This window comes from Oncorhynchus gorbuscha, unplaced genomic scaffold, assembly GCF_021184085.1.
Source record: "Oncorhynchus gorbuscha isolate QuinsamMale2020 ecotype Even-year unplaced genomic scaffold, OgorEven_v1.0 Un_scaffold_1136, whole genome shotgun sequence".
Taxonomy (NCBI): Eukaryota; Metazoa; Chordata; class Actinopteri; order Salmoniformes; family Salmonidae; genus Oncorhynchus; species Oncorhynchus gorbuscha.
In genome coordinates this window covers 27888-41157 of record NW_025746006.1, presented here as the reverse complement: position 1 = coordinate 41157, position 13270 = coordinate 27888, and the positions used below count along the sequence as shown (strand labels likewise).

Below are 13270 nucleotides of genomic sequence, written 5' to 3'. Positions count from 1 at the left end.
ATGACCCTGTTTGACCTATTCCATGACCCTGTTTGACCTATTCTATGACCCTGTTTGACCTATTCTATGACCCTGTTTGACCTATTCCATGACCCTGTTTGACCTATTCCATGACCCTGTTTGACCTATTCTATGACCCTGTTTGACCTATTCTATGACCCTGTTTGACCTATTCTATGACCCTGTTTGACCTATTCCATGACCCTGTTTGACCTATTCTATGACCCTGTTTGACCTATTCTATGACCCTGTTTGACCTATTCCATGACCCTGTTTGACCTATTCCATGACCCTGTTTGACCTATTCCATGACCCTGTTTGACCTATTCTATGACCCTGTTTGACCTATTCTATGACCCTGTTTGACCTATTCTATGACCCTGTTTGACCTATTCCATGACCCTGTTTGACCTATTCTATGACCCTGTTTGACCTATTCTATGACCCTGTTTGACCTATTCCATGACCCTGTTTGACCTATTCTATGACCCTGTTTGACCTATTCTATGACCCTGTTTGACCTATTCTATGACCCTGTTTGACCTATTCCATGACCCTGTTTGACCTATTCTAATGTTTCATGCTGGTTGTTGACTAACCATTCAAACTAAGAAGGGTTTTATTCTCTTGTTTTATACAGCACCAGTCAAAAGTTTGGACACACCTACTCATTCATTTTTCTTTATTTTTTTTACTATTTTCTACATTGTAGAATAATAGTGAAGACATCACAACTATGAAATAACACACATGGAATCATGTAGTAACCAGAAAAGTGTTAAACAAATCAAAATATATTTGAAGTTCTTCAAAGTAGACACCCTTTGCCTTGATGACAGCTTTTCACACTCTTGGCATTCTCTCAGCCAGCTTCACCTGGAATGCTTTTCCAACAGTCTTGAAGGAGTTCCCACATATGCTGAGCACGCTTTTCCTTCACTCTGTGGTCCAACTCATCTCAAACCATCTCAATTGGGTTGAGGTCGGGTGATTGTGTAGGCCAGGTCATCTGATGCAGCACTACATCACTCTCCTTCTTGATAATAATAGCACTTACACAGCCTGGAGGTGTGTTGGGTCATTGTCCTGTTGAAAATCAAATGATAGTCCCACTAAGGGCAAACCAGACGGGATGGCGTGTCACTGCAGAATGCTGTGGTAGCCATGCTGGTTACGTGTGTTAAGTGTGCCTTGAATTCTAATTAAATCACAGACAGTGTCACCAGCTCATCCGTGCTCCATTCACCTACTCTGTGTCTCACAATGACAGTGTGGTTGGGACCAGAAATCTAAATGTTGGCCTCATCAGACCAAAGGACAGATTTCCACCGGTCTAATGTCCATTGCTCGTGTTTCTTGGCCCAAGCACGTTTCTTGTGACCTTTTAGTAGTGGTTTCTTTACAGCAATTCCACCATGAAGGTCTGAACATCAACTGTTCTCCTCTGAACAGTTGATGTTGAGATGTCCATTACTTGAACTCTGAAGCATTTATTTGGGCTGCAATTTCTGAGGCTGGTAACTAACGAACGTATCCTCTGCAGCAGAGGTAACTCTGGGTCTTCCTTTCCTGTAGTGGTCCTCATTAGAGCCAGTTTCTTTATAACACTTGATGGTTTTTGCAACTGCACTTGAAGAAACTGTTAAAAGTTCTTGAAATTTTCCGGATTAACTGACCTTCATCTCTAAATTTAATGATGGACTGTCATTTCTCCCAACCATCTCTTAATTAGAGAGATGCGGGGGGCTGCTTTAATTAACATCTACGTCATCGGCGCCCGGGGAACAGTGGATTAACTGCCTTGTTCAGGTGCAGAACGTCATATTTTACCTGTCAGCTCGGGAATTCGATCAAGCAACCTTTTGGTTACTGGTCCAGCGCTCTAACCACTAGGCTACCTGCCGTCCCTACACTCTAACCACTAGGCTACCTGCCGTCCCTACACTCTAACCACTAGGCTACCTGCCGTCTCTACACTCTAACCACTAGGCTACCTGCCGTCCCTACACTCTAACCACTAGGCTACCTGCCGTCCCTACACTCTAACCACTAGGCTACCTGCCGTCTCTACACTCTAACCACTAGGCTACCTGCCGTCCCTACACTCTAACCACTAGGCTACCTGCCGTCCCTACACTCTAACCACTAGGCTACCTGCCGTCCCTACACTCTAACCACTAGGCTACCTGCCGTCCCTACACTCTAACCACTAGGCTACCTGCCGTCCCTACACTCTAACCACTAGGCTACCTGCCGTCCCTACACTCTAACCACTAGGCTACCTGCCGTCCCTACACTCTAACCACTAGGCTACCTGCCGTCCCTACACTCTAACCACTAGGCTACCTGCCGTCCCTACACTCTAACCACTAGGCTACCTGCCGTCCCTACACTCTAACCACTAGGCTACCTGCCGTCCCTACACTCTAACCACTAGGCTACCTGCCGTCCCTACACTCTAACCACTAGGCTACCTGCCGTCCCTACACTCTAACCACTAGGCTACCTGCCGTCCCTACACTCTAACCACTAGGCTACCTGCCGTCCCTACACTCTAACCACTAGGCTACCTGCCGTCCCTACACTCTAACCACTAGGCTACCTGCCGTCCCTACACTCTAACCACTAGGCTACCTGCCGTCCCTACACTCTAACCACTAGGCTACCTGCCGTCCCTACACTAACCACTAGGCTACCTGCCGTCCCTACACTCTAACCACTAGGCTACCTGCCGTCCCTACACTCTAACCACTAGGCTACCTGCCGTCCCTACACTCTAACCACTAGGCTACCTGCCGTCCCTACACTCTAACCACTAGGCTACCTGCCGTCCCTACACTCTAACCACTAGGCTACCTGCCGTCTCTACACTCTAACCACTAGGCTACCTGCCGTCTCTACACTCTAACCACTAGGATACCTGCCGTCTCTACACTCTAACCACTAGGCTACCTGCCGTCCCTACACTCTAACCACTAGGCTTCCTGCCGTCTCTACACTCTAACCACTAGGATACCTGCCGTCTCTACACTCTAACCACTAGGCTACCTGCCGTCCCTACACTCTAACCACTAGGCTACCTGCCGTCCCTACACTCTAACCACTAGGCTACCTGCCGTCCCTACACTCTAACCACTAGGCTACCTGCCTGCCCCTACACTCTAACCACTAGGCTACCTGCCATCCCTACACTCTAACCACTAGGCTACCTGCCGTCCCTACACTCTAACCACTAGGCTACCTGCCGTCTCTACACTCTAACCACTAGGCTACCTGCCGTCTCTACACTCTAACCACTAGGATACCTGCCGTCTCTACACTCTAACCACTAGGCTACCTGCCGTCCCTACACTCTAACCACTAGGCTACCTGCCGTCCCTACACTCTAACCACTAGGCTACCTGCCGTCCCTACACTCTAACCACTAGGCTACCTGCCGTCCCTACACTCTAACCACTAGGCTACCTGCCGTCCCTACACTCTAACCACTAGGCTACCTACCGTCCCTACACTCTAACCACTAGGCTACCTGCCGTCCCTACACTCTAACCACTAGGCTACCTGCCGTCCCTACACTCTAACCACTAGGCTACCTGCAAGTCAACCACTTAGTCATCTATCATTCTCTACCCATTATATCTAATTCAGAAACCACCTTTTTGTTGTGGTGGCAGGCAATCAAATGATGAATCTTTTCCTGTATTCCTTGATAATCTTTTGAAAGGAGCTAAAAGAACATCCCTTGGAACATGTCAGCAAAATCTGTTTCTACGGAGTTTGTGATGTTTTCTAATGAGGACGTGTCTCTGTGTTCCTCAGGTGATGTTGGAGACCACGTAGTAGTCATGAACAGCCGACACATAGCCTTCTCTGGGAACAAATGGGAACAGAAGATGTACTCCTCTCACACCCAGTAAGGCCTCAGACCGTCTGTCTGCTACACATGGAATTAACCAGTCAACACAACACGAGTGTTATTCTGTATCTGTGTTTACTCATCAATCAAGAAGAACTTCATTGAAAACATGGAGCATGTGAACTGATCTGTGTGTAGAGGGATGTGGTTGACTAAGTCTATGTGTGTAGAGTGATGTGGTTGACTAAGTCTATGTGTGTAGAGTGATGTGGTTGACTAAGTCTGTGTGTAGAGTGATGTGGTTGACTAAGTCTATGTGTGTAGAGTGATGTGGTTGACTAAGTCTATGTGTGTAGAGTGATGTGGTTGACTATGTGTGTAGAGTGATGTGGTTGACTAAGTCTATGTGTGTAGAGTGATGTGGTTGACTAAGTCTATGTGTGTAGAGTGATGTGGTTGACTAAGTCTATGTGTGTAGAGTGATGTGGTTGACTATGTGTGTAGAGTGATGTGGTTGACTAAGTCTATGTGTGTAGAGTGATGTGGTTGACTAAGTCTATGTGTGTAGAGTGATGTGGTTGACTAAGTCTATGTGTGTAGAGTGATGTGGTTGACTATGTGTGTAGAGTGATGTGGTTGACTAAGTCTATGTGTGTAGAGTGATGTGGTTGACTAAGTCTATGTGTGTAGAGTGATGTGGTTGACTAAGTCTATGTGTGTAGAGTGATGTGGTTGACTAAGTCTATGTGTGTAGAGTGATGTGGTTGACTAAGTCTATGTGTGTAGAGTGATGTGGTTGACTAAGTCTATGTGTGTAATGAGTGATGTGGTTGACTAAGTCTATGTGTGTAGAGTGATGTGGTTGACTAAGTCTATGTGTGTAGAGTGATGTGGTTGACTATGTGTGTAGAGTGATGTGGTTGACTAAGTCTATGTGTGTAGAGTGATGTGGTTGACTAAGTCTATGTGTGTAGAGTGATGTGGTTGACTATGTGTGTAGAGTGATGTGGTTGACTAAGTCTATGTGTGTAGAGTGATGTGGTTGACTATGTGTGTAGAGTGATGTGGTTGACTAAGTCTATGTGTGTAGAGTGATGTGGTTGACTAAGTCTATGTGTGTAATGAGTGATGTGGTTGACTAAGCCTATGTGTGTAGAGTGATGTGGTTCACTAAGCCTATGTGTGTAGAGTGATGTGGTTGACTAAGCCTATGTGTGTAGAGTGATGTGGTTCACTAAGCCTATGTGTGTAGAGTGATGTGGTTCACTAAGCCTATGTGTGTAGAGTGATGTGGTTGACTAAACCTATGTGTGTAGAGTGATGTGGTTGACTAAACCTGTGTGTAGAGTGATGTGGTTGACTAAACCTATGTGTGTAGAGTGATGTGGTTGACTAAACCTATGTGTGTAAAGTTGATTGTCTTCCTCTAATTTCAGTCTTGTTTTTTTCCCAAAGGTACCCGGGTGGATTTAAACAAGTCACAGCCACCCAGCTACATTCGAAAGACCCCAAAGCAGTAAGTATTGAGAGTCAGTTTATTAGGTACACTTGTCTAGTACCGAGTCGGACCCCACCCTTTTGCCTCCAGAACAGCCAGAATTCTTGGGGAACATTCCACAGGGATGTTGGTCCATGTTGACGCGATGGCGTCACGCAGTTGCTGCAGATTGGATGGCGGTACACCACAGCAACCAGCCTGTACCATTGACACCATCAGGACTCTGAAGGCCATCAGCTTGACTCAACAGAAACCGCCATTCGTCGGACCAGAGAATGTTTTTCCACTTCTCAAGTGTTGGTGATCATGTTCCCACTGGAGACACTTCTTCTTGTTATTAGCTGATAGGAGTGGAACCCCGGTGTGGTCGTCTGCTGCAACAGTCCATCCATGACAGGAAGCGACGAGATGTGTGTTCTGAGATGCTGTTCAACACACCACTGTTGTGCTGTTATTTGTCTGTTTGTGGCCTGGTTATGGTTATTTGTCTGCCTGTTGACTTGCACCATTCTTCTCCTTCTCCTTCCACGTCTCTCATCAACCAGCTGTTTTACAGGACTGCAGCTGACTGGATGTTTTGTGTTTGTCGCTCCGTTCCTCTGTAAACTCTGGACGTTGTCGTGTGTGAAAAGCCCAGGAATGCAGCCATTTCTGAGGTACTGGATCCGGCGAGCCTGGTACCGACGGTCATACCGCGCTCAAAGTCGCTTAGGTCACTGGTTTTAGAAGGGTAACTGAATGCCTCGATGCCTGTCTGCCTGCTTTATATAGCAAGCCACAGCCACGTGACGACTCACTGTCTGTAGTGAACAGGATGGTGTACCTAATAAACTGACCGGTGAGTTAACTACTGTTTTATAGAGCAAGCCACAGCCACGTGACGACTCACTGTCTGTAGTGAACAGGATGGTGTACCTAATAAACTGACCGGTGAGTTAACTACTGTTTTATTGGTGGGGCCACTGCAGTCTGTTTGGAAACACTGAATAAACACTGTCCTCTCAGGTGTACAGTAACTTCAGCCTTTAAAGTTTCATTCGTTCAGGACAGTAGTTGCATTTTGCATTGCTGTTATGTATCGATGTTCATGTGATGAAATATGAGCTGTCACACAGTTGTGTGACGTGTTTTGTCTATAAAGGTTATAAATGGCCCGCTGGTGTGAGAGAGGGTGTGAGAGAGAGAGAGAGAATGAATTATGGTGTAATGAATTGTCTGTCCTTGTAAGTCTCCCGTCCCTCTGGTTCCAGAGGGGGAGTGTTCTCCTGCAGGATCATCAGGGAGGATTTCAGACAGAGACACTTGTGTATTATCACAGACACACAGGATCTCTGCTGATGCTGGTCTGTCAGACGATTAGACCTTTAGGACAAGGTCTACTGTAATCTGGGGAAAGGCCTAGCTGGGTGTGTATTATCACAGACACACAGGATCTCTGCTGATGCTGGTCTGTCAGACGTTTAGACCTTTAGGAGAAGGTCTACTGTAATATGGGGAAAGGCCTAGCTGGGTGTGTATTATCACAGACACACAGGATCTCTGCTGATGCTGGTCTGTCAGACGATTAGACCTTTAGGTGAAAGTCTACTGTAATCTGGGGAAAGGCCTAGCTGGGTGTGTATTATCACAGACACACAGGATCTCTGCTGATGCTGGTCTGTCAGACGATTAGACCTTTAGGTGAAAGTCTACTGTAATCTGGGGAAAGGCCTAGCTGGGTGTGTATTATCACAGACACACAGGATCTCTGCTGATGCTGGTCTGTCAGACGATTAGACCTTTAGGAGAAGGTCTACTGTAATCTGGGGAAAGGCCTAGCTGGGTGTGTATTATCACAGACACACAGGATCTCTGCTGATGCAGGTCTTTTAGACATTTAGACCTTTAGGAGAAGGTCTACTGTAATATGGGGAAAGGCCTAGCTGGGTGTGTATTATCACAGACACACAGGATCTCTGCTGATGCTGGTCTGTCAGACGATTAGACCTTTAGGCAAAGGTCTACTGTAATCTGGGGAAAGGCCTAGCTGGGTGTGTATTATCACAGACACACAGGATCTCTGCTGATGCTGGTCTGTCAGACGATTAGACCTTTAGGACAAGGTCTACTGTAATCTGGGGAAAGGCCTAGCTGGGTGTGTATTATCACAGACACACAGGATCTCTGCTGATGCTGGTCTGTCAGACGATTAGACCTTTAGGACAAGGTCTACTGTAATCTGGGGAAAGGCCTAGCTGGGTGTGTATTATCACAGACACACAGGATCTCTGCTGATGCTGGTCTGTCAGACGATTAGACCTTTAGGCAAAGGTCTACTGTAATCTGGGGAAAGGCCTAGCTGGGTGTGTATTATCACAGACACACAGGATCTCTGCTGATGCTGGTCTGTCAGACGATTAGACCTTTAGGCAAAGGTCTACTGTAATCTGGGGAAAGGCCTAGCTGGGTGTGTATTATCACAGACACACAGGATCTCTGCTGATGCTGGTCTGTCAGACGTTTAGACCTTTAGGTGAAAGTCTACTGTAATCTGGGGAAAGGCCTAGCTGGGTGTGTATTATCACAGACACACAGGATCTCTGCTGATGCTGGTCTGTCAGACGATTAGACCTTTAGGCAAAGGTCTACTGTAATCTGGGGAAAGGCCTAGCTGGGTGTGTATTATCACAGACACACAGGATCTCTGCTGATGCTGGTCTGTCAGACGTTTAGACCTTTAGGAGAAGGTCTACTGTAATCTGGGGAAAGGCCTAGCTGGGTGTGTATTATCACAGACACACAGGATCTCTGCTGATGCTGGTCTGTCAGACGATTAGACCTTTAGGCAAAGGTCTACTGTAATCTGGGGAAAGGCCTAGCTGGGTGTGTATTATCACAGACACACAGGATCTCTGCTGATGCTGGTCTGTCAGACGATTAGACCTTTAGGCAAAGGTCTACTGTAATCTGGGGAAAGGCCTAGCTGGGTGTGTATTATCACAGACACACAGGATCTCTGCTGATGCTGGTCTGTCAGACGTTTAGACCTTTAGGAAAGGTCTACTGTAATCTGGGGAAAGGCCTAGCTGGGTGTGTATTATCACAGACACACAGGATCTCTGCTGATGCTGGTCTGTCAGACGATTAGACCTTTAGGCAAAGGTCTACTGTAATCTGGGGAAAGGCCTAGCTGGGTGTGTATTATCACAGACACACAGGATCTCTGCTGATGCTGGTCTGTCAGACGATTAGACCTTTAGGCAAAGGTCTACTGTAATCTGGGGAAAGGCCTAGCTGGGTGTGTATTATCACAGACACACAGGATCTCTGCTGATGCTGGTCTGTCAGACGATTAGACCTTTAGGCAAAGGTCTACTGTAATCTGGGGAAAGGCCTAGCTGGGTGTGTATTATCACAGACACACAGGATCTCTGCTGATGCTGGTCTGTCAGACGATTAGACCTTTAGGTGAAAGTCTACTGTAATCTGGGGAAAGGCCTAGCTGGGTGTGTATTATCACAGACACACAGGATCTCTGCTGATGCTGGTCTGTCAGACGTTTAGACCTTTAGGAGAAGGTCTACTGTAATCTGGGGAAAGGCCTAGCTGGGTGTGTATTATCACAGACACACAGGATCTCTGCTGATGCAGGTCTGTTAGACGTTTAGACCTTTAGGAGAAGGTCTACTGTAATCTGGGGAAAGGCCTAGCTGGGTGTGTATTATCACAGACACACAGGATCTCTGCTGATGCAGGTCTGTCAGACGATTAGACCTTTAGGAGAAGGTCTACTGTAATCTGGGGAAAGGCCTAGCTGGGTGTGTATTATCACAGACACACAGGATCTCTGCTGATGCTGGTCTGTCAGACGTTTAGACCTTTAGGAGAAGGTCTACTGTAATCTGGGGAAAGGCCTAGCTGGGTGTGTATTATCACAGACACACAGGATCTCTGCTGATGCAGGTCTGTTAGACGTTTAGACCTTTAGGAGAAGGTCTACTGTAATCTGGGGAAAGGCCTAGCTGGGTGTGTATTATCACAGACACACAGGATCTCTGCTGATGCAGGTCTGTCAGACGATTAGACCTTTAGGCAAAGGTCTACTGTAATCTGGGGAAAGGCCTAGCTGGGTGTGTATTATCACAGACACACAGGATCTCTGCTGATGCTGGTCTGTCAGACGATTAGATCTTTAGGAGAAGGTCTACTGTAATCTGGGGAAAGGCCTAGCTGGGTGTGTATTATCACAGACACACAGGATCTCTGCTGATGCTGGTCTGTCAGACGTTTAGACCTTTAGGAGAAGGTCTACTGTAATCTGGGGAAAGGCCTAGCTGGGTGTGTATTATCACAGACACACAGGATCTCTGCTGATGCAGGTCTGTTAGAAGACCTTTAGGAGAAGGTCTACTGTAATCTGGGGAAAGGCCTAGCTGGGTGTGTATTATCACAGACACACAGGATCTCTGCTGATGCAGGTCTGTTAGACGTTTAGACCTTTAGGAGAAGGTCTACTGTAATCTGGGGAAAGGCCTAGCTGGGTGTGTATTATCACAGACACACAGGATCTCTGCTGATGCAGGTCTGTCAGACGATTAGACCTTTAGGAGAAGGTCTACTGTAATCTGGGGAAAGGCCTAGCTGGGTGTGTATTATCACAGACACACAGGATCTCTGCTGATGCTGGTCTGTCAGACGTTTAGACCTTTAGGAGAAGGTCTACTGTAATCTGGGGAAAGGCCTAGCTGGGTGTGTATTATCACAGACACACAGGATCTCTGCTGATGCAGGTCTGTTAGACGTTTAGACCTTTAGGAGAAGGTCTACTGTAATCTGGGGAAAGGCCTAGCTGGGTGTGTATTATCACAGACACACAGGATCTCTGCTGATGCAGGTCTGTCAGACGATTAGACCTTTAGGAGAAGGTCTACTGTAATCTGGGGAAAGGCCTAGCTGGGTGTGTATTATCACAGACACACAGGATCTCTGCTGATGCTGGTCTGTCAGACGATTAGATCTTTAGGAGAAGGTCTACTGTAATCTGGGGAAAGGCCTAGCTGGGTGTGTATTATCACAGACACACAGGATCTCTGCTGATGCTGGTCTGTCAGACGTTTAGACCTTTAGGAGAAGGTCTACTGTAATCTGGGGAAAGGCCTAGCTGGGTGTGTATTATCACAGACACACAGGATCTCTGCTGATGCAGGTCTGTTAGACGTTTAGACCTTTAGGAGAAGGTCTACTGTAATCTGGGGAAAGGCCTAGCTGGGTGTGTATTATCACAGACACACAGGATCTCTGCTGATGCTGGTCTGTCAGACGTTTAGACCTTTAGGTGAAAGTCTACTGTAATCTGGGGAAAGGCCTAGCTGGGTGTGTATTATCACAGACACACAGGATCTCTGCTGATGCTGGTCTGTCAGACGTTTAGACCTTTAGGAGAAGGTCTACTGTATTTCTGGGGAAAGGCCTAGCTGGGTGTGTATTATCACAGACACACAGGATCTCTGCTGATGCAGGTCTGTCAGACGTTTAGACCTTTAGGCGAAGGTCTACTGTATTTCTGGGGAAAGGCCTAGCTGGGTGTGTATTATCACAGACACACAGGATCTCTGCTGATGCTGGTCTGTCAGACGATTAGACCTTTAGGAGAAGGTCTACTGTAATCTGGGGAAAGGCCTAGCTGGGTGTGCAGGAAGATAAAGGAACAGCAGCACAGATTATTTACAACCCAGAGATGAACTTTTTCAAGGAATAAAACCAAACCCATTTCAGGTTAAATTCAGCTGTATGTTTTCTCTCCTCTCTGCCTTGCTCTTATTTAGATGGATGGTCTTATGTTTCAGTGTATACTTTTAGTTTGTGTTGCCTCGCATACATGAATGTTAATTAAATGTACCTATAGCTAAGCTCACGTATATACTAATTAAATGTACCTATAGCTAAGCTCACGTATATATTAGTTAAATGTACCTATAGCTAAGCCCACGTATATACTAATTAAATGTACCTGTAGCTAAGCCCACGTATATATTAATTAAATGTACCTATAGCTAAGCTCACATATATATTAATTAAATGTACCTATAGCTAAGCTCACGTATATATTAATTAAATGTACCTATAGCTAAGCTCACGTATATATTAATTAAATGTACCTATAGCTAAGCTCACGTATATATTAATTAAATGTACCTATAGCTAAGCTCACGTATATATTAGCTAAATGTACCTATAGCTAAGCTCACATATATTAATTAAATGTACCTATAGCTAAGCTCACGTATATATTAATTAAATGTACCTATAGCTAAGCTCACGTATATATTAATTAAATGTACCTATAGCTAAGCTCACGTATATATTAATTAAATGTACCTATAGCTAAGCTCACGTATATATTAATTAAATGTACCTATAGCTAAGCTCACGTATATATTAGTTAAATGTACCTATAGCTAAGCTCACGTATATCCTAATTAAATGTACCTATAGCTAAGCTCACGTATATATTAATTAAATGTACCTATAGCTAAGCTCACGTATATATTAGTTAAATGTACCTATAGCTAAGCTCACGTATATCCTAATTAAATGTACCTATAGCTAAGCCCACGTATATACTAATTAAATGTACCAATAGCTAAGCTCACGTGTATATACTAATTAAATGTACCAATAGCTAAGCCCACGTATATATTAATTAAATGTACCTGTAGCTAAGCCCACGTATATATTAGTTAAATGTACCTATAGCTAAGCTCACGTATATACTAATTAAATGTACCTATAGCTAAGCTCACGTATATACTAATTAAATGTACCAATAGCTAAGCTCACGTATATACTAATTAAATGTACCAATAGCTAAGCCCACGTGTATATACTAATTAAATGTACCTATAGCTAAGCCCACGTATATACTAATTAAATGTACCTATAGCTAAGCCCACGTGTATATACTAATTAAATGTACCTATAGCTAAGCTCACGTATATACTAATTAAATGTACCAATAGCTAAGCCCAGATATACATGAATCCTCCCTTTTCCAATTGTAGTGACTCATCTAGTTCCTAGCAGTGCAGTGACCCTCCTCCCCACATTACAATAAACCGGGCTGTAATTTACACCTTCCTTTGAGTTTAAGTGCTACATGTTCCCTTTCCCTCAGTCGACCTCCCGATGTTTCAACATGCTGCTGCTTCTCTCTGTTCATCTGATCAGCATAGTCACTTTAACTAGACATTCATGTACATACTACCTCAATTGGGCCGACCAACCAGTGCTCCAGCACATTGGCTAAGCAGGCTGTCTGCATTGTGTCCCACCACCCACCAACTCCTTTTTACACTACTGCTACTCTCTGTTCATCATATGCATAGTCACTTTAACCATATCTACATGTACATACTACCTCAATCAGCCTGACTAACCTGTGTCTGTATGTAGCCTCGCTACTGTATGTAGCCTCGCTACTGTATATAGCCTCGCTACTGTATGTAGCCTCGCTACTGTATGTAGCCTCGCTACTGTATGTAGCCTCACTACTGTATGTAGCCTCGCTACTGTATGTAGCCTGTCTTTTTACTGTTGTTTTATTTCTTTACTTACCTATTGTTCACCTAATACCTTCTTTGCACTATTGGTTAAAACCTGGAAGTAAGCATTTCCTACCCCAGAACAGCCACATGTTATCCAACCCCAGAACAGCCACATGTTATCCTACCCCAGAGCAGCCACATGTTATCCTACCCCAGAACAGCCACATGTTATCCTACCCCAGCACAGCCACATGTTATCCTACCCCAGCACAGCCACATGTTATCCTACCCCAGACCAGCCACATGTTATCCTACCCCAGACCAGCCACATGTTATCCTACCCCAGACCAGCCAGATGTTATCCTACCCCAGACCAGCCACATGTTATCCTAC

The 13270-nt window shown here is 45.3% G+C and overlaps 1 protein-coding gene across 2 annotated transcripts in view; it reads left to right on the top strand.

Annotated features, from left to right (window-relative positions):
• mrpl13 (mitochondrial ribosomal protein L13) overlaps positions 1-13270 on the top strand; it is a 40993-nt gene that overhangs the window by 2731 nt on the left and 24992 nt on the right. For both annotated transcript variants that reach the window (XM_046336737.1, XM_046336738.1), the window contains exons 3-4: positions 3820-3913; positions 5312-5372. In XM_046336737.1, the coding sequence (XP_046192693.1) occupies positions 3820-3913; positions 5312-5372 (155 nt within the window). The remainder of the gene's footprint in view (positions 1-3819; positions 3914-5311; positions 5373-13270) is intronic.